Source organism: Leucopleurus acutus (genome assembly GCF_964270905.1).
Source record: "Leucopleurus acutus genome assembly, chromosome: 2".
NCBI classification, from domain to species: domain Eukaryota; kingdom Metazoa; phylum Chordata; class Mammalia; order Artiodactyla; family Delphinidae; genus Leucopleurus; species Leucopleurus acutus.
In genome coordinates, this window is record NC_139143.1 from 102778752 (window position 1) to 102800523 (window position 21772).

The 21772-nt window shown below is 31.7% G+C and overlaps 1 protein-coding gene across 4 annotated transcripts in view; it reads left to right on the top strand.

Moving 5' to 3' along the window:
• Positions 1-21772, top strand: part of COL11A1 (collagen type XI alpha 1 chain) — a gene marked incomplete at both ends in the record, with an annotated part of 195096 nt that overhangs the window by 87836 nt on the left and 85488 nt on the right. For all 4 annotated transcript variants that reach the window (XM_082832567.1, XM_082832570.1, XM_082832568.1 and 1 more), the window contains 15 exons: positions 1133-1186; positions 1304-1357; positions 1550-1603; positions 2804-2857; positions 2975-3019; positions 4205-4258; positions 4702-4746; positions 4998-5051; positions 5515-5559; positions 9799-9852; positions 10945-10989; positions 13097-13150; positions 13231-13275; positions 17308-17361; positions 18963-19070. In XM_082832567.1, the coding sequence (XP_082688693.1) occupies positions 1133-1186; positions 1304-1357; positions 1550-1603; positions 2804-2857; positions 2975-3019; positions 4205-4258; positions 4702-4746; positions 4998-5051; positions 5515-5559; positions 9799-9852; positions 10945-10989; positions 13097-13150; positions 13231-13275; positions 17308-17361; positions 18963-19070 (819 nt within the window). The remainder of the gene's footprint in view (positions 1-1132; positions 1187-1303; positions 1358-1549; positions 1604-2803; positions 2858-2974; positions 3020-4204; positions 4259-4701; positions 4747-4997; positions 5052-5514; positions 5560-9798; positions 9853-10944; positions 10990-13096; positions 13151-13230; positions 13276-17307; positions 17362-18962; positions 19071-21772) is intronic.

The window sequence follows — 21772 nt, forward strand, 5'->3', positions numbered from 1 at the left end:
TCCTTAACTCCAATGAGATGCAATATCAAATGAAGGATCATTTTCATTGAAAACTAATAAGATTTGTCCTGTTATTATTGCTCCTTGCCTTCCAGCTGGGGTATAGGATAGAGTTTTCTTGCTGCAATAGTTTTTTAAAAGCTATATTCTTTTAACCTCTAATTATGAGGCAACCTTAATTTCATATTTCTATAATCAACATTTCACAGTAATCATAAGAATTATTTGTAATTTCAAATATGTGTTGCATTTTCTACCTCACTCATTATATGCATATTGTTTAAACTTAAAAAGGGTATAGTTAATTAAATACAAAGGCCTATATACTATTTTTACTGGATCTATATTGGATCTATTATTAGCTGTGTAATTTTATTTTAAAAAACACATATATTAATTCACAAATAACATATTGTATATTGATATAACATTGTACTATACTGCTTCAAGAAAGATATTGAGAATCTTTAAACTTTAATCTGACATGGCATGGTGCCAGTCAATAATTTGAATTAAGGTTTGCCAAGTGAACCTCCAGGATTCTGTAGATGATTGAAAGAAATATGTACCAGCACTGTGCTAAATTATAGGAGTATAACGGAGAAAAAGATTTAGTCCAAAATCACAGTAGTTAACAATTTAATGGGAGATTGAACTATGAAAAAAAGACAATTATAATTCAATGTGATACCTGCAATAAAAGAATAAATATCCAGAATAGGATCTCCAAAAAATGAAGAGAAAAGTGAAGGCGAAGAGAAGAGGAATGAAATGGAACTGTTTTTAGTCAAGTGAAATGTAAAACTGCAAGGTTTTGAGAATATATTTAGTAATTGAAGATTTTTTCAAACTTACAATATCAGTTTATATGCCTTTTGTTTAAATGTAATCGCATGTCTATATAAACTTAATAAAATAGCATGACTCCTTTTTGGCAAGAAACCATTTGGAAAAATCGATTCTCTTGTCTTTTTGCTTTATGTAGAATTTTACATAAGAAATAATTTTCTTGTGTTAAAATGATTAAGGTAAAGCTAAGAAGATATAAATTTCTAAAGCCCTTTCTCTTGATGTGATTAAGTTTACTGATCAGGAATTCTATAAAATTAATTAATTATGATGTTTTGTATAGGGCCCTCGTGGTGTCCAAGGTCCTCCTGGTCCAATAGGAAAATCTGGAAAAAGGGTATGGTTAGTTTTCATTGTACATTTTGAGGTCATCTGAAATCATCAGTTATTTTGTTTTCTTTTATTCTGTCTATTTGGAATCCCTTTTGCTTAGTCATGTTCTTGGTATTATCAGGGTCGTCCGGGTGCTGATGGAGGAAGAGGAATGCCAGGAGAACCCGGGGCCAAGGTCGGGAGCTCATCTCATACATTTGTATTTTCAGATCTCGTATCTCAGTTCACCCCTGAAATTTTTATGTTTTAAAATAGAGTTTCTTGATATGAAAGAACATTTCACGCTCAAATTACAGTACAGAAATAGGCTGGAAATGTGATGATAATGATGACGGTGATGATGATGATGATGATGGTGATTTTACAGGGGGATCGAGGATTTGATGGACTTCCAGGTCTGCCAGGTGACAAGGGTCACAGGGTAAGATATACCATTCTGTACATTTTATACTTTGTATATTGGGATAATACAGGAATACTATGAAATATTGATACACTGATATAAGAAGAAAATTAATTTAAGTATTTGTGAACTCATATAAATTAGTATATCTACTAGATACTTGAAGAAAGATAAGTAGAATTATATGTGTGATACTCATATAAGTTCTTTAATTTCTTTTAGACATTAAAATACTCAGTTTACACAAACATAAGTTGATGTGGAATCTTTATGTACACGTATATGGAAAATACATTTATAGAACAAGTGTGGAGATTTAATTTTGCCTCTAATTTTTTGATAATTGCCTCAATTTCCTTATTACATTTTGTCTGTGGAAATATACTCAAAAGAGGACATCTATAGGCAGTTTGTCATTAATATAACAAAATACTGGGCACTGTATTTTATTATACTAATTAGATGGCTCCAGTAGATTGAGACACCACAAGCTACTTCTTTGTGATAATATTAGTTTGCAGTCCAGTGCAAGAGCTTATAATTCACTAAAGCTAAACAAAATACAATGTTGAATGGCAATCCAGTCAATATTTTTAGTGGGAAATTAAGTAAAGATGTGATCTTTCGAAAAAAGATCAGAATTGGATCTTCACATTTTTCTTCTCCAAAAGTTAAGAAGGAAGATGGGACAACCATTAGGAAATTGGAGAATATAAAAAAATAGAAAGATAAAGAAAAGAGAGCACTGTGAATGTCTAGCAAGTGCCTATCACATGCTGAGAAAAATATATAATTTTGTTTTTTAAAAACTCCAAAAATTTCTTTAGTCTTCTAGAACTGTGCTGATTTAATAAGAATTATTTTAGAAGCAGAAAAAATGTAAATTAAATAAAAATCAGCAAAGTGTATCCATGTTTAAGACAGTATTCAGCAAAATACTTTTCTATTAGTTTGTAATAATTAAATGTCTGAAAATTATTTGGGAATTTCATTTAAACCTTTTTGTTTTCAAAATTGAGGGAACATTTTTTCCTAGCATACTAATATATAACGCCAGTTAATGTAAAATTATGATTTATCTTTGAAGCGTTTTGAGGAGGGAAAATAGAGCATAAGTTTTTTCTGCAAATGTTCCGTTATATTTGGTAGGATAGCTGTAGGATAGACAAACATTCTAGTTTATTTTGTGTTCTACTTATACTTGGATTTATTTAATAGGGTGAACGAGGTCCCCAAGGTCCTCCTGGTCCTCCTGGCGAAGATGGAATGCGGGTATATTAAACTTCATTTCTTTTAAGAAATATTTAAAATTAAAACATAGAACAAAATCATGCTGAAATGTTACATTGTCTGATTGCATCACTCTCCCATTCATTTTGTCCATGACAGGGAGAAGATGGAGAAATAGGACCAAGGGGTCTTCCAGGTGAAGCTGTAAGCAACTTTCTTTTTTTCTTTTTAAATAATACCCCGTTTTGAAGGAATAGTGATTGGTGTTACATATATAAAGTCAATAATAAACTCAGATAACTATTGCCGTCTTGCCTAAGCTAAGCAGGTAATTGTTATGTGAAGAAAACATTTAAAAATGATACTGAGAGCTCTTCTTTTGTTAAAGAAAGTCTTAGAAAATCAAGAGAAAAAATTGTGGGATATAACATCTTGTCAGGCAAAAACCTTACCTAGTTTTTGTTGCTGTTTTTTGTTTTGTTTCAGTTTTTATATCATCAATAGCTCTAGAATCTAGTTATGTGTTTAGGATAAATTAATCTTATTATCAGAAAAAACACAAAAATGAGGTGCTTAGTATATACCAGATAGAACTATAAAATTTACTAGATTATATCCTTTTTTCCACTGATTTTTACAAATGAGGAAACAATTGGAAAGGTTTACCCAAAGCTAGTTAATCAAAGAACCAGACTAGAAGCAGGCCTCCTAGTTTTAGTCCTAGTTTTCCACATTATAGAGCCTGTCAACTAAAAGGCATAGTAGCTCAAGTGAATATGATAGAAGGTCATTGTATTCACTTTTCTAAAGAAGGAAAAGAAGGAGGAACAAATGGAGGACGGGGAAGAAGAATAGAAGAAATTAATTAAGTCATAATAATTTAAAAAATCAAGCAAATGGTTTCTATAATCTTGCTAACATAGTTATCCAGCTGTTTGTTTCTTTCTCTCAGTAGAATATTCTTTCATGATGGAATTTACTTAACTGTAAAATAAATGAGAATCAGGACTCTTCTATTTGTGTAGTCTATCTTATTGAATAATAAGATTTAATAAGATTCAGTGTTGCTATTCAAATTGGAAAATGACACAAAAGTGACTTATTTAAAGCATTAAAATATTTCCTATTTTTAAAATTTCCCAAGTGATTCATATGTAAATTTATAAAAATCAAAGATACGGCTTCTGTATTAAAGACTTTCTTGTCCATCTTGGCTTTTGGATCAATATAAACACTAGATATTTGTGTCATATAAAAATGGCATTTTAAACACCATTAAAAGAAGATGAACAAATATTTTAATCTAAACATTGCATTAATATTTATTTAAAGGAAGAGGCATGTTTTGAAGGCATTTCTTATGAGAATGTGTTTTTCTTTTCCTCCTAGGGTCCACGAGGTTTGCTAGGACCAAGGGGAACTCCAGGACCTACAGGACAGCCTGTATGTATTGTTGAAAACATTCAAGATTTCCTAGGGAAAGCTTGTTACCAGACTTTTTAAAGCCAGGAGGCTGTGAAAGCTTTCAGTACACAGCCAAGGGTTTACTGCTCTGTTATATTCTAAGACCTAATGGTGCTGCCTATCAGTTTAACTGAGCATACCCTACTCCACTGGCTTCTTTCTTTTTTCTTCCTTTTAGTTTACCTATTTTATTGTTTCGTGTCAAATTCCGAACTCGCAGTGGAAAATGCTGTTAGGTTGTCTCCATGGGCATGGAGAGGAGAGTATAGACCTTGCTTTTTCCCTCATTTCCATTAAGTTCTAAAATGATTTTTTAGTCATCCTAGGCTACTGGGTGTCATATTATTAGGTTAGTCTTCTAAATTTTCCATTGTAGCATCTGAACTTGTTAACACTCAAGCATATTTTTTTCGTCATTGAAGGGTATCGCAGGTGTGGATGGCCCCACAGGACCAAAAGGGAACATGGTATGTAGAAAATATCCGTAAGATAACTCGTTTCTGTAATCTAAGTACTAACAAACCACTTTTGTTGCTAAATCTAAAATTAAGATTTCTTACAATGTGTTGCCAAGTGCTTCTGCCAGCATTAATATTTTGCAAGATTTTCCGGATTCTCTATAGGGAAACATGATTTGGGGACTATTTTTCAACTGAGAAGAAAAAACTTATTATGTGAAATAGTTTTATTAAAGACTCTTTATATTTTCCTATGGCAGGGTCCCCAAGGGGAACCTGGACCTCCAGGTCAGCAAGGGAATCCAGGACCTCAAGTAAGTCTAAACCGTCACAGCTTTTTTGAGATAATGGGATAAGATGGTATCTTTATAAAAGAAAATTGACAGCCTCAGAATTTTCTATGTAGGGCTAAGGGTTTTTATTGTGAATGTAGGAAGATGATTCTTTTTTTTTTGTTTTTCCTTTTTAAAAAAAATTTGAGCAAATTTGCAGAGGCCTCTTTCTTCCAAGAGAAAAATGAGTCATTCGGTGTTCATGGAATGCCAGGACACCTGCAGGAGGGTTCTGAATAGGATCACATTACATATGCATTGCCAGAAGAGTAGCTTATGTAAAACCCCTCATAGTGTTGCAAAACTTTCTGGGGAATGTGGGGGAATATATATATAGATTCTCATAAATCATTTCATGTAAAATAGAGGGCTAATCATTTACTATTTTAAAAGTGTATTCTTGTGATGTGATTCTTGACATATGAAATGAATTCTTTTAAAATAGGGTCTTCCTGGTCCACAAGGTCCAATTGGTCCTCCCGGTGAAAAAGTAAGTTATTCTGTTGTTCTAGTAATGTCTGGTAAATAAGCTTGTGTTGTCAACTTTAGGGAGGTATAAGGCCTGCCTTCTGTTTTTAATAAGATATTTAAATATCCCAGCATACAAAGAATTAATCTGGAGTTAAATTATGAAAGCACAGGGTGAGCAGCAATCATTCATATGTCTCTGAGCTGTAAATGATAAAATTTCACAGAGTTTCCATTTGGATAACTTCCAAATGTGACATTCTCAGCTATATTATTTTCAGAAACGTACTGATATGAGTGAGTGTTTTCTCTTTATTTTGGTTCTCCTTTTATTTCTCATTATTTAAAAAATGTAATTAGGTTTGCTTGTGACAAAAGGCTTTTAGCAAGGTCTAATTAAGGGAAAATTGTGACGTTATTATTGCCACCGTTTCTCATGTATAAATGGCAAATGATGTTCTTTTTAATAACTCAATGTCTGGATCAAAACAAGAATAAGTTTTTAATTAAAGAGATGTCTTTTGTCCCTATCTCCTCTGACAGATTCCCTAAGTAATATTTCCTGTCCCCTATAGTTACAGCACAGTGTTACCTAATTCTTTCTAATATATTTTTTTCTTATTTTTGTTGATTTCTATGAATATGTAATATTTTTTAAATTAACAACTTTATTGGGGTTAATTTCATACCCTAAAAATTTACTCATTTTAAGTGTACAAGTCAATGATTTTTAGTGAATTTATAGTTGTGCCACAATCACATTTTTAGAATACTTATACCACCCCAGAAAGAAACCTTGTGTCAATTTGCACTCCCCATTTCACCCACAAAGCTAGACAACCATTGATCTACTTTCTGTCTTTATAGATTTATCTTATCTGAACATCTCATGTGAACAAGATATAGGAACGAAATTAATATTTTAATTTAATCATATGAATGAATATAATATGTGACATTTGTGTCTGGCTTCATTTGGCATAATGTTTTTGAGGTTTATCCATATTGCAGCATGTGTCAGCACTTTGCTCCTTTTTGTTGCCAAGTAGTATTCCATTGATTGAATATACCACATTTTGTTTACTTATTCAGCAGTTGAGGGACATATGAGTCATGTACACTTTTCAGCTATTATGAATAGTGCTGCTATGAATATTTGTAAAAAGGTATTTGTGTAGACATGTTTTCATTTATTTTTGGTAGATACTTAGAAATGGAATTGCTGGGTTATATGGTAAATTTATATTTAACATTTTAAGAAGTTTCCAATTGTTTTTCAAAGTGGTTGTACCATATTTCCTTCCTATCAGCATTTTATGAGGATTCTAGTTTCTCTAGATTCTCAACAATACTAATATTGCTTCTCTTTTTGATTATGGTCATTTTTGTTGGTGTGAAATAGTATCTTATTGTGGTTTTAACTGGCATTTCACTAATCACTAGTGATGCTGAACATATTTTTATGTGCTTATTGACCTTTTCTATATATTCTTTGGTAAAATATATATTCAAGTCCTTTGGTAACATTCTTACCAAGTTACTTATTATTAACATTAAGAATTAGCATATCAAACTTAAATGATCTTTAAAGTACTTTTTCTCTGTGCATATTTTCCATATGTTTACAGTATTAGAGTGCTATTGGAAAATGGTTTATTTATTTAAGATGTTAGGTACCAAAGGTGATTTAAAATCTTTGCTTTAGATCAGAGATCTTAATCTGGACATATATTCTTAACATATTTCGGATTAGCTCATCATAACCATAAATTGCACTTGAGGCATGTGCCTATTGAATTTTCTACAATAATTTTATCATCTCTGAACTGGATTTCTAGGAAGAATTTGCTTTTAAGGAAAGCTGTTATATCTGAATTCCCTTTGTTGAGTCACAGGTAAAATATAGAATCTGATTCACTGCACTTCTTGTGGTAGGAAGAGAGCTGTCTTTAAGCACAAGCCGCTTCTTTCTCTGCTTTGAACATATCCAGCTCTTGAGTCCAAAGACAGCCTCTTTCCATCAAAAGGAGAAAGAAACTCAAGAACATGAAGAAAATGCATTTTATTTATATTGCATTTACGGTATATAGTTTATTTTGGACCTACATTACTTTTATTTTCTTTATGATATACTGTGTTCTGTTTATTCTGGCTCAAGAGCCTTGTCTTTCAAAACTTGGTGAATAATGTTTTCAGTTGGATCATGCTATAATCTCATAATTAAATATAATTTAAGTAATGTCATATATTTTTAATTCCCAATAACTTTTATATTTTTGTCCTAAGTTATCATAGCCTATGCTGTTATTACATTTGTGATAAAAGATTTTATAAAGTTCAAGCTAATTAACTAAAATGGATGACAACTATATTGCTTTTCTGACACGTTGATAATTTAAATATACTGTTAAGTCCTGTGATTTAATTTATGGCTTCAGAATTTACATCACATATGTTAATGGCTTTACAGAAAACAAATGGTATTGTATAACTATATGAGGTAAAGAAGAAAAAGCAAGACACGAAATATATATTAGTTAAAGGCAAGGACTTTGACGATATGGCTACAGATCTGGATTCATTTATATTGCAATTCTGTGATGTATTAACATTAGTTAATTACTCAAGCTCTTTGATGCTGATATTTCATGGAATTGCTTGAGACTTAAAATGGATACTATACATATAAATATATCTTATATATATATATTGCTTAACATAGTGCATAGAGACACAATAAATTTTAACTATTTTATTAAAATCTAAAATATGGCATTCATTCATTTAATTTTGTCCCCATTCCTGTAGGGAGACACCAAGCAGTTAAGAAAGCAGACAAAATATTGTACTGTCATGGAGCTTCCATTTTAAAAAAGATGGATTGATTTTAACTTGATTAAAAAAATCATCCTATAGTACAAGAGTTTTAGTGTTTCTCATCTACCCTTAAATATATAGCAACAACAAAAAATCCATGTAGTATTGTACACAAGGTCATGGTCTTAGAAATATATCTGCTGATAATAATAATTACTGGAATAGTTTTGCCTTTGTAATCTACATTTTGTTTTGAAGAAATAAGACTATTTACTGAGAGAGAAAAAATGATTTGAGTGAAAGGCAAAATACTGCCATTAAAAAAAAAACAGGTTTTATAACAATTGTTTCATAATGTTAGATTACTTAACTGTATATGACTTTGCAGAGTGGTAAAGGGAATTGAATCTTTTAAATCCTGTAAATGAGATGCAATTAAATTCAGTTATAAAGTCCAGATTTTCAATTTAAAGGTTATCTTTATTTTTGTGTGTTGTTCCATAGTGATTTAAGTGAGACTTTCTTGTTAAGTGATTTAAGTGAGGCTTTCTAGTTAAATTCTGTACTATTCATGTATATGAATACAATGCTTTTTCTAAATACTTTCTAAGAATGGAAAAATCCTCCTACATCCAGCATCTAGGATTGCTGATATATCCTTGCCCTTTTAATTGTTTCTAAATTCTGGCTAATGACTTGACCAGTAAGCAATAATGGCTTAGGCTCTGAAGACTTGATAAAATTAATTATTCTAAACAGAAAGCCAATTTCTCTCCCCATGAAGAGTCTACTTCTTGTAATAGTCATTCTTAGCATGTTCCAACCTTACCAATGATCAAATTAAATGAGATTTGAAATCCCCTGTGATTAAACACAGATTAATCTGTTGAATAAATAGTTACTGAAGTACAGTTGATTTACAATGTTGTATTAATTTCTACTGTACAGCAAAGTCATTTAGTTCATTCTTTTTCATATTCTTTTCCATTATGGTTTATCACAAGGTATTGAATATAGTTCCCTGTGAATTGACACTTATTAACATCATTGATGGAAATAGCCAATATTTGCTTTTTCAATGATATAAATCAATGTATATTGATTGTATATTGACCTATATTGTTTTCCTTTTTATTCTATAAGTTCCAGTTTATTGTGGTATGCGAAAACTAACTTGTTAATTTAAAAAGACACATTTAGGACTATTAAGTAGTATGAAAACTTGCATGTCTCTGATAGATGTTAAATTTGGTTTTCATCTATCTTTATACACCATTTCTTCTAAATAATATGTTAAAAAGTATTCAGATGTTTGTTGCTTATAGATGAAAGCCAGTGACTCAAGTTAAGAATTTTATTGGCTGTATATCACTATGTACAAAGTCAGACTTTTCATTATTTTCAATTTTTAAGGGAAAAATATTCTTTTTCTCTATTTGATTAGGGACCACAAGGAAAACCAGGGCTCGGAGGACTCCCTGGTGCTGATGGGCCTCCTGTAAGTAATAGTTACCTGGTCATTAAAATTTCTATATGTTATTTGCAAAAATAGATTTTACATGTGCTTTAGAAGTGATTGTAAGAATTCAGTAATAAAAGCAGTAGAGCCAATAATTAAACATTGATCTCTCTAAAATGCTATTTCATCATGCCACTTCCATACTGCAAACTCTTTAAGGAGCTCCCAGTGGGCTTTGGACCACCCTAGGCCAGAATCTCATATTTTCCTACCACTCACTTTTCTCTTAGCATGCTTTACATTTTCTATTGCTATACCTTTTGTTATGTCCTTTTCTTTTCATAGAAAACACTTTTCCATTCTCTCTTCCTTTTCAAAGAACATGTTTCTTGAGAGTCCAGGTAAAATTCCTCACCTTTTGTAAGTTTCCTCAGACATCTTACATGAAAATTCCTCTGCCTTCAGGGATTCCCTACTTTTCTAGAAATATAGCAGTGTTTATTATATCTTATCACATAGTAATAAATTATGTAATCTCCACAGTTGTTATTTTTTTCTCTTCAAACTACTTACTCAGAGCTAGGGTACAAAAATTTTCATTCTGCAACTAGTTGTTTTCATTGAGTATATTTGTTGTGGAGCTGTATGTTTTCAAGCAATATTTAGTGACTCTCGATAACTTGATTACAAACACCATTAGTGTTTATGATGTTGCTATATTTTAAAGTATATATCCACATATTTTAGTTGCTTTTTAAAGATGTGTGTATGATTATTTGATCAATATGCAAAATAGAAGTTAGATTGAAACACCTTTATGTAAGACTCTAAATGAGACTGGGGTTCAATTGTTGATGAATAATATGTGTTATGTGCTTTTCCCAAGCTCTCGCTCAAGTATATTATGTAGTTGATGAAACTTATACCCATGCAATATAAACTTACTATGTTTCTTTCCAAATGCCACAGTTTCCAGTGTTATTTAAAGCCATATACACTGATGCAAAATTTGCAATATATTTTGAAACATAAAGAGTAAAACCTCAACAGATGGGAAAAAAGGGAACAATTTCATAATATAAATTACCATTAATATTGCATCTCACCGGTCTATATTTTTGATAAATGTAGGGTCATCCTGGAAAAGAAGGCCAGTCTGGAGAAAAGGGTTCTCTGGTATGTTACAAAGTATCCATTTAAATATTGTCACCTTATCCCCTAGAGAAAATGCCTTACTTTGGTCATTTCTACGATATATATATATATGCGTGTCTGTGTGTGTGTGTGTGTATATATATATATATATACATCATATTCTTCGATGATCATTTAGGGATAGGAATATTGGAAACTAAGTGCCAGAAAATAATTATTCTCTACCTGTAATATGTCTTTACTCTCAAAAGAATTTTTGCTAGCATTTAGATATAAATCATGTTTCTATAGTTGCTTTTTATTTAGGGTATAAAAAAGATGTGTCTTAGATAACTTTTAACTTTGCATTGGCAATTTGATCAATTAGACTAGCATTCTCTGTTTTTCTAAAAATATTCTCATGATAAGAAATAAATCCACATTCTGCCTATGTAGTATATGTGGAATAAATGACCATAAGTAATAATAATGAAATTGGACAAGAACTACTGAATATCATTAAAGTGTTTATGTCACTTGAATTTTATCTATACTTATTACTTTCTGATAATCTTTACATAAGAGGAGACTAAATTGTAAGAGCAACGATTATCAAAATATATAAATAAAATATCAAAATAAAAGCTTTCAATGTTAATACTATTTTGGATTACAGTAGCAGGGTAAGATCATTTTTATTTAGAGTAGCTAATTTTGGATTCTTATTAAAATAGTCAATATTACTATTGTATAATATATACTATTGTATATTATACATTATTTCCTTTAGGTAGACTAGTGAAATGAAGCCAGCCATGGAAAATATATAATTTTGATCATATTCTTGATGATGTGATGCAATAAATTTTTTTAACATCCTTTATTGGAGTATAATTGCTTTACAATGGTGTGTTAGTTTCTGCTGTATAACAAAGTGAATCAGTTATACATATACATACATATATCCCCATATCTCTTCCCTCTTGCATCTCCCTCCTTCCCAACCTCCCTATCCCAGCCCTCTAGGTGGTCACAAAGCACCGAGCTGAACTCCCTGTGCTATGCAGCTGCTTCCCACTAGCTAACTGTTTTACATTTGGTAGTGTATATATGTCCATTCCACTCTCTCACTTTGTCCCAGCTTACCTTTCCCCCTCCCCATGTCCTCAAGTCCATTCTCTACATCTGCATCTTTATTCCTGTCCTACCCCTAGGTTCTTCAGAACCTTCTTTTTTTTTTTTTTTTTTTTAGATTCCATATATATGTGTTAGCATATGGTATTTATTTTTCTCTTTCTGACTTACTTCACTCTGTATGACAGACTATAGGTCCACCCACCGCACTACAAATAACTCAATTTCTTTTCTTTTTATGGCTGAGTAATATTCCATTGGCTATATGTGCCACATCTTCTTTATCCATTCATCTGTCGTTGGACACTTAGGTTGCTTCCATGTCCTGGCTATTGTAAATAGAGCTGCAATGAACGTTGTGGTACATGACTCTTTTTGAATTATGGTTTTCTCAGAGTGTATGCCCAGTAGTGGGATTGCTGGGTCATATGGTAGTTCTATTTTTAGTTTTTTAAGGAACCTCCATACTGTTCTCCATAGTGGCTGTATCAATTTACATTCCCACCAACAGTGCAAGAGGGTTCCCTTTTCTCCACACCCTCTCCAGCATTTATTGTTTGTAGATTTTTTTATTATAGCCATTCTGACTGGTGTGAGGTGATACCTCATTGTAGTTTTGATTTGGAATGTAATAAATTTAATGTTAGTTTTTGGTTAGAAATTATTTATCCTTTTGGCTAGCCTATAATTGTTTATTGTAGACATTGAAGACATCAGATTTTTTCAGGCTTAGAAAAGCAGTTATTAATTATATAATTACTTATATTATTTCACATATTCATAATATTTGTCTTACTTTTTGCATGAATATATAAGTTTGGAGTAGGTAAAGCTCATCACATAATTTGTTCATGATATCTGACTTTAGACACAAATGATAAAGTACCAAAGGAATCTTCACCAGAAGTAGAAAAATACCATGTTCTTATAGATTATTTGGTAAAATTATAGTATGTTGTGAGTGAGGGGCACTTTCAGTGCATTATGTATTTAAATTGCAATGGGTCTTTTTCAGGGTCCTCCTGGTCCACAGGGTCCCATTGGCTACCCTGGTCCCCGAGGAGTAAAGGTAAATATTATTTTTTCCTACATTATTTAATTTCAATGTAAAATATTATAGTTATTTAATCCTTCTAATTTATTCCATAGGGAGCAGATGGTGTCAGAGGTCTCAAGGGCTCTAAAGGTGAAAAGGTAAAACATAATTTATTTAGGTGATTTTAATTGCTATATACCTATTGTATAAAAAATTTAAGTTTATTCAACAGATATTCCATTTCTCAAATATATCGAGTGATTACTTATGTACCAAACAATGCAAGTCTAATTTTGTACTCTATATCCTGGAAACTTTAGAAGTCTTATATCCTCAGGTGATGACTACATTATTTAAAAAAAAAAAAAAGCTATGTCATAAACAGAATCAATCCTGCATCCCTTTTTTTCTTACATGTGTTTAACTTTTCTAAATTATAAGGTTGGCCTTATGATTGGTTTGTTATTCTTGGATTGGATCCAGTTATATGTATAACAGAGGAATGTTTATTCCATTTTTTTCTCTACTAAAAATCCCCAAATTTTATAAATTGAAATGAAGTGCAAAATATGAAAGTTAGAAGTAACATGAATCAACTGGGGGAAAAGGAAGACTACATATGTGATACTGCATGCACAGCAAAAGCTTTACTAAGAAGGAAATTAAGATTAAAGCCAAGTAAAGGTGGCTGAAAGAATCTGCATTCTTTTAAAGAGTGCTTATAGTTTAATTTGATGAAGAAAACAAAATTGAGATTTTTTTCATGTAAATGTTTAACATTAAATGTAGAGCTCCCAAATCCTTCGATGATTGTGTTGAAATGGAATAACATTACTCAGAATCACTATTGCATTAATTCTTACTGTATTTCATTTTATAAAACAAAGTTAAGTATAAAATGTTGGTAGATTTGGTGAGAAATATATGCAATACACATTTTGATTTCAAGGATAACTGTTTATTCCCACAGTCATAATATTATCAAAAACACCTTGAATAGATTTGATATCAGTAAGGAATAGATAACAAGAAGGGATGGACTTATTATATACATTATATTTTATTTTTCTGAAAAGAATAAATAGGTTACATACTGAGGCACTGTCAAAGTATGCAACTATATTGACAATTCTACTGTGTGAAAAAATGTTATGCATTTAAATCAAAGCTACTTTGATTTGAATCCCAATTCATCTTGGTCATCACAGATGAACTTCAGGGTATAGTATCTTACTGAGCTAGCACAGTGGTAGTTTGGACAGTGTTGAACTTGTAATTACTTGCAAGTTGCCTATGCAAAAAAATATATTGTCTCAGTTTGGAATTTGGAATCTCAATTTTTATTGGTAATACATTTAAATATCAATTCAAATTGCTTCTCTGGAATTAGTGCCCACGAAGGATTTTTAGGGAGGGCAGTGTTTAAAGGAAAGGCATTTAATTGGAGTGGGAAAGTTGTCAACTTTTTGGAAAGGGGGGTAGTAGCAAATGACAAAGGAAAATAAAATTATAGATGATGAGATATATGAGGAAAAACCTACTCAGGAAAAAAATAAATATATATTGCTTATATGTGGGAAAACAATTTGAGATTATTGGTTATTTTGTTTTTCTGAGTATATATTATAATTGACCATTTATCTCATAAGAGATGAAGAAGGAAGTTGAAATTATTTTCTTTTATGAATAACAATATTAATTAATTAACCAAAGGTGAAATACCAAGTTAGTACCCTAACTAGAATAAAATTCTCCATTGTTTAGACTCAGATTTGTTCCTTAGAACTTAAGCAACATAATCCAGTTAACCAAGTGGCACAGGTGAATTCCTTTTTTACATGGCACAGGTGAATTCCTTTTTTACATGTTTTCTAAAAATCTGTCTACTTTTTAAAAATGTTAATTCAGACTTGATAATTTAAGGACTGGAAATCTTAGTAGCTTGAAAGTGTTATTTGTTTAAAAAATGTCACTTATTGTAAGGATATTCTTAATAACTTGAGTCATCTAATTTATTTTTAAATTGCAATTGTATTGAAAACAAAGTTTTGACAGAAATATCATCTAGTCCACTATATGCTCTCTTAAAAAACAAATCTCTCCTGGACAAAATATCCTAAAAACTGTTACTGATTTTAGACATAGAGTGCAGTATTTTTTTAAACTAAACTTGGCAACTGTGTAATTGCCTTTCTCTCTAGGGAGAAAGTATTGAAGATACCAGTCAATAGGAAGTTAAGTGGTCATTTTCAGCTTTTACGCCTCTGCTATTGCACAATTGCATTCAATGCAGAGAGAATCCTAATTCCACAAGGCTACTTTGTGGCCAGAAAGTTGAAAACATTATGCTTGTGTCAAAACTTTTAGACCTGTCAGAATTCTTGTGTTTAGATAGCATATCAGATTGGATTCTTTTTCCAAGTCTAAGTCTCATAGATCCATCATAACCTGATATTTTCTGGACCTTAGCATACCTTACCAAACTAGCACTGAGGCAAGGATGGTTCCAAATGTACATTCAATAAATGTTTATTAAATATCATGATTTTTGAGGGACAAAATGTACTAGGCACTGGAGATTCAGAGGTTAATTAGGCATGATTCTTGGTTTTGACCATTTAATAGAAAGAAAGAGACCTATGATCTATTAAGTGCAGGATGTTATCTTATAATGCTAAATGTTCAGTGGGGCACACAGGACAAAGAGGTTAATTTTAAGGGGGAAATATTGAGGTCATGGAAAACTTCATAGCAGAATCATGAACTAAATCCTAAAAGAAGAGGAAAGTATCACCAGGTAGACAGAGAAGGTAAAGGATTTGCAGATGTGTGTGTATGTGTAAGTAGTTAACCAATGCAAGAATTACAAATGGAAATACAGGTAATTCAGTTTTTCTAAAATCAGTGTGTTGGATGGAAGTAGAGAGGAGATTTAAGACCAAAGATAAAACTATAGAGGTGAACAAAGCCTAGATCATGGTAGGAAGGAGAGGGGGGATGGCAGCTTATATTCATCATTAGCACTTTGGAACCATTGAAGTATTTTAAAGCAAAACTGACGTGATCAGTTTTATGTTTTGTAGAGCTCATTTGGTAGCAGGATGTGGAAGTGTAGGAACTAATCTTCTCAGCTCTGTTCTCAGACTTGGCCTGACATGCCTTTTTCTCAAACTCTGCAAGTCAATTAGTGCTATTGAATACATGAATGCTTATTGTCCAACTACTAATTAGGTACCAACTGCCCCCTCAAATCTCCAGATTCACTTCTTGCCTCACCAGAACCAGCACCAGCACAGCACATCATCATCATTATCATCATCCTCGTCTTTCTTCTCTAAACACCCATTCTATTCCACCTGTATCAAAATTAATACAAATTATTGGTAAAACAAAAACTTCAAACTACTCCACAATACTCTGAACAGAGTTATTGCTCAATTAATGCTATTGAATACATGAATGATTATTCCTTAGGAATTTAAATTTTTTTCTTGAAATTAAGAGACAGAAAGGTTATTGATGAAGCTTATTTCTTAAAAGTCTGCGTATAGTAAAAATGACAGAAAATATTTTCATAGTCAAAATTTCTCCTCTCTTTGCTAAAGGATGCCCAGTTTTCAGCATCATTTGTTTGTGCATATGATGTGATGATAAGCAATCTCTATTTACATGTTAAGGATAATATTAATTTGCTTATTCTTCACCTGAAGAGAGATTGTAATTAGAGAACAAGTTGAGTCAGAAGACATTTATCTAAAGCACAGGAGACAAAAATGAAAGATATAAAATTCTTAGTTATATATCAGTAAATTAAAGACATTTTCTTTGGTTGTCCAGAGTTCTTGTAATCCAAAGTTAATATAATTAATTAAATTTTTACTTTTTCTTTGTTCAAATAACATAGGATACATTTTGTTATAAGAAAATGGTCATTCTCCCCTATAAGATAGAGAAGATTCAATGGACACATTTGTGAAAACTTTTCTGTTAACTTAGAGGCATTAATTATGGGAAAATGGGAGGATACTGGGGATAAAGGATTAAAATAGGGAAGAGGAGGTTTCACAACTAAGGTACTTATTTCTCAGAACAATTTTTCCTAATTACCAGTACTCATAATTTGCGTAGCCATATTTTAGATTCATAGAAACAATTGATTAAACACTTGTTTTATTACTTATACTTTTTAGGGTGAAGATGGTTTTCCAGGATTCAAAGGGGACATGGGTCTTAAAGGTGACAGAGTAAGTAGAAAGAAATTTGTACTAATACATACATTTGTGTGTTTCTTCTTATAATTAAATATTGCAAACACAGGATAAATAAAAATGTACTACCCGTGATATTTTTCACTTCCATTTTTATATGAAGATTAGGTGTTTAATTTTTGTAGAGATAATATAGTATCAGTTGTTTTTTAGATGTTATGTTAAATCTCTATATGTCCCAGAACATCCATAGTTTTATATATATATATAATATATATACATAATATATAGTATATTATATATATGGTATTATTGTTTACAGATATTTTCTAAAATGACGATCAAATTGTTTTACATAATTAATTCAATAGATTTGTTTTAAATTTTGTTCACATATAGTGAGCTATGCTGCCTGGAAATTGTATCTGCAACTTTTATGAATGTTCACTATATAGTTGTCTTGAAATTTTGAATGTAGAAATAGTACACTGTTTTTCTGTTAATGAGTACCTTGAAAACAAAATTGTGTCACCTAAAGTAAATTAAACTTTATTGGGAAGATTTATTTTATAACTAGTATAATAGTATCTAATAAATTTAAGCAAAAAAGGATACTATAGAATATTGATTTTCCTAAAATGCACAGAAAGCCTGTGTCCGGGATAGGGGCAATAACTTACACATTCCAGTTCCTAATACCTTAAATGCGAAAGCCAAGTTTAAAACAGAGACATTTTTCTTGTGTTCCAAACAGTGATTTCTAAAGTTGCTATCATCTGGGAGGAGCAATTATTTTCCCTATTACCCTGATAGGTTCTCAGGCTGGTGCCCTGTAAAATTAGACTGACACAAGACAGATGAACAAGAGAAAAGTAAACAGAAGTTTGCTAGCATATGTATCATGATTATACATGGGAACACTCAGTGATGAGTAACTAAATAGAGTGGTTACAACTGGGGCTTGTATAGCATTTTAGCAAAGGAACAATAAATTTTGAGCAGAGAAAGGACTTCGAGTTTCTAGTACTGTAAATTGTGGGAAGGCAGATATATGGGAAACTGATGGTATATAAAGGCTAGTTGTAAAGTTTGTTGCATAGGTAGATTCCACTGGTACCTGCTTCTGACTCTGGACTGGTAAGGGTCTAGTTATCACTACTGATTAATTTTTGTCCTTTCTAGTAGAGAGGGGAGGAAAGACACCTTTGCAAATTTGTGTCTTTCTTTTAAGCAAGTATGGGGTGGGTAGAGAACTTTTTTTGTATCTGCTTTTTTCAATTGCCTTCAGTTCAAAATAATCCTTATGCCACAGTGGCATATTTTGGTGTAGCATATTCAGCCAACCTACGGTGTCTAATTTTGATTCTTATTCTTTTTTCTCTATCTCTTTCTGCAACACAATGTATTAAAATTAATTTAATGTAGGGCTTCTGTAGTTTTTCAACTTTCAGACTGCATTGAGTAGTTTATTAATTGAAAGATTGATGAAATCAAATACTTTCAAGCCTCTTTGTCATATGTAATATGTGAGTAAACAAACCAAGAGTTGAAGAATATGTTTTTGATAGACTATAATTTCTGCCATTCAGTCTCCAAGATATTTTAAATTACAAGAATGTTGTTACTCTGTGTTTCAGGGGGAAGTTGGTCAAGTAGGTCCAAGAGGAGAAGATGGCCCTGAAGGCCCCAAAGGTCGAGCAGGTCCGACCGGAGACCCCGGTCCTGCTGGTCAAGCAGGAGAGAAGGTTAGGGAGCAACTTTAAATTCACAGGTCCTCTTGTAGATGATGCTTCACTGTGATTTTAGGGTGTTTTTAATCACCTGTGATGTAAGTCTAGAGGGTTTTATTGAATTTCAATTTTTTGAATTTCAGTTTCATATCCATATTACTACTTAGAAGTATAATCGTGAGACGGGCACATTTATCCTCTTTCACTCTTCCTTATTTTCTAGTCCCTTCTGCTTCCATTGGCCATGTAGAATTAACCACTCTTAATGCTCTTCTATATTAAAAGTGCAGAATTTGAGCGTGATTAATGAAGGCTGAAAGAACCAATCAAAGATGGTCTACTTATTATTTTTGAACAACTTGAATCATCTTTGGCCCTCAAACCAAAATGTCCTTTTTCCACTCTTTCCACATTAACATATATTTTTACAGGATAAATGTTTTAAAAAATACTGATGTTCAGGCCAAACTTGAAAAGGTTTTAATTTTAATCTGGGGTTAACTCAAGCACCACTATGTTTTAAAATATCCCCAGATAATATTAATATTAATTGCTTTAAGAGCCACTGGGCTATATGCATAATGTCAAAAAATATTTGCAATCATTATACTTACATTTAGATAGGATATTAGGCAACATTAAAATTATACCTTCGTAGAATATTTAGTGATATTGTAAACGTCTTATAATGAACCTGAAGTTAAATTAAGACAAAACTAGAAATATCTATGACAAATGCTTTCCAATTATATACACTGAAGGAAAATATAAATAATAATTATGTCTAAGTGATATAAATCAAATGATTTCCATTTTTTTGTAAATATGACTATTCTCCAATTTTTATAGTGAGCATGCCATTATTCTATAAATATGGAAATCCATGCTATGTAAGAAAATTGTCATCTCTGCCCCTTACCATCCTATCCCAGAAGGAAAATATATAAGGATTATATAAGAATTGTGACTAGACAAATAAAAAATAATTTCCTCATGTCATTATGAGTCATCTGATATAGTAGTTCTTCTACAGTTTCATACTCTCAGTTGTAAACTGATTAATAATGTCATTGTGTTTAGGCAACGGAGGGAAAAGATAGGATTGGGGAAATAAGGGCTTACAAGGCCTATGACCCTTCTACTTAAAGTGTTCACTTGCCAATAGTTAAGGATACTCTAGGACCTTCCTCTTTTCTCAACCCCCACTATATTCTGTGTAAACGGTCCCACAAACTATTCTGAGGCATCAGGACTTTACCCCGCAGTGCTTCATCTTTCACCTTTCATTAGAATTTTCCCTTTTATTGAAGTTGCTTATCACCACACTGAAAATACAAAGAAATTTTCTGTCTGGATTTATTTTTAAATGACTCTAAAATGAATGAATTTACATTCTAATGTAGTATTAACATAGACTACAAAAGTTTTCTGATAATAATTAGAGAATTTCATTAACCTTGAAATCAGTAGCATAAAACAAGCTGTGATAACTTACTCTATCCAAGGGGACATCATTATAAGTATGCTTCTTAAGGCTTGTTTGAATGTTTTCCATCTGAAAACTGCTTACCTATGCAGTGTTGATCATGAATCAGACAACTGTTTAGTTCAACCTATAATAACAAGGTCATAAACTATATTCCTAATTTCTTGCCTTGCTTCATCCAGTAAAATATTTATTTTTTCATAAAATCCTGCTCATCTATTAATGTTTTATATATATAGTAATTTGAACTTGTTTGTTTTTATTCTTATTTCATTTAAATGCACATGGGAAATAATGATACTGTGTGTCTGTTAATGTTTAAGACTTTGATAAATAATATTTTATATATGAAATGTGCTTTCATAAGATCTTAAGGAAAATGTCACAGTAAAATTCCACAAACATATTTTATTCAATTCATTTATTTTAATTTTATTTTCTCTCTACTCATGTTTTTAATTCAATGCTTTGCACAAGGGGCCAATTTTGTTAGTTTAGCATTTTAAACCTCTTAGTATTTGTTATACAACTTTGGGCTTCACTGTAATTTATCATGTTTCAGCACTATCAGATTGAGAGGTAATCTCATTGCACTGGAAGAAAATAGCTGCATATTCAAGTTCCCACCTGTAGGAATTAACAATCCACAAAAATCATTATTTAGCTATATCTCTCACCATTTGGTATTTATTAACCCAATTTATTCAGATATTTGAATAAAAGAAGAAACTTTGCTCGAAAATCAGGTTCAGGGCTTCCCTGGTGGCGCAGTGGTTGAGAGTCCACCTGCCGATGCAGGGGACACGGGTTCGTGCCCCGGTCCGGAAAGATCCCACATGCCGTGGAGCGGCTGTGCCCGTGAGCCATGGCCACTGAGCCTGCGTGTCTGGAGCCTGTGCTCTGCAGTGGGAGAGGCCACAACAGTGAGAGGCCCGCGTACCGCAAAAAAAAAAAAAAATCAGGTTCAAATTTCTTAGTATAGTTATTTAAACTTTCCTTACTTAGCAAAAAAAATGTTAACTTATGATTGCTTGCTTTATATTTACAGTGAGAAATGAAATAATTTTATCAAATAGATTACATTTAGTTGGAATGGTAAGATCTACATGCAGTTCTAACTACATCCATTAATTTTAAATAGTATTTAATGTTCATAAAACTTAGATGATTTCTTAGCATATTCTTTAGCTCACAAACAGTCCTAGAATTCTTTTTACTCAGTGTTCTATGT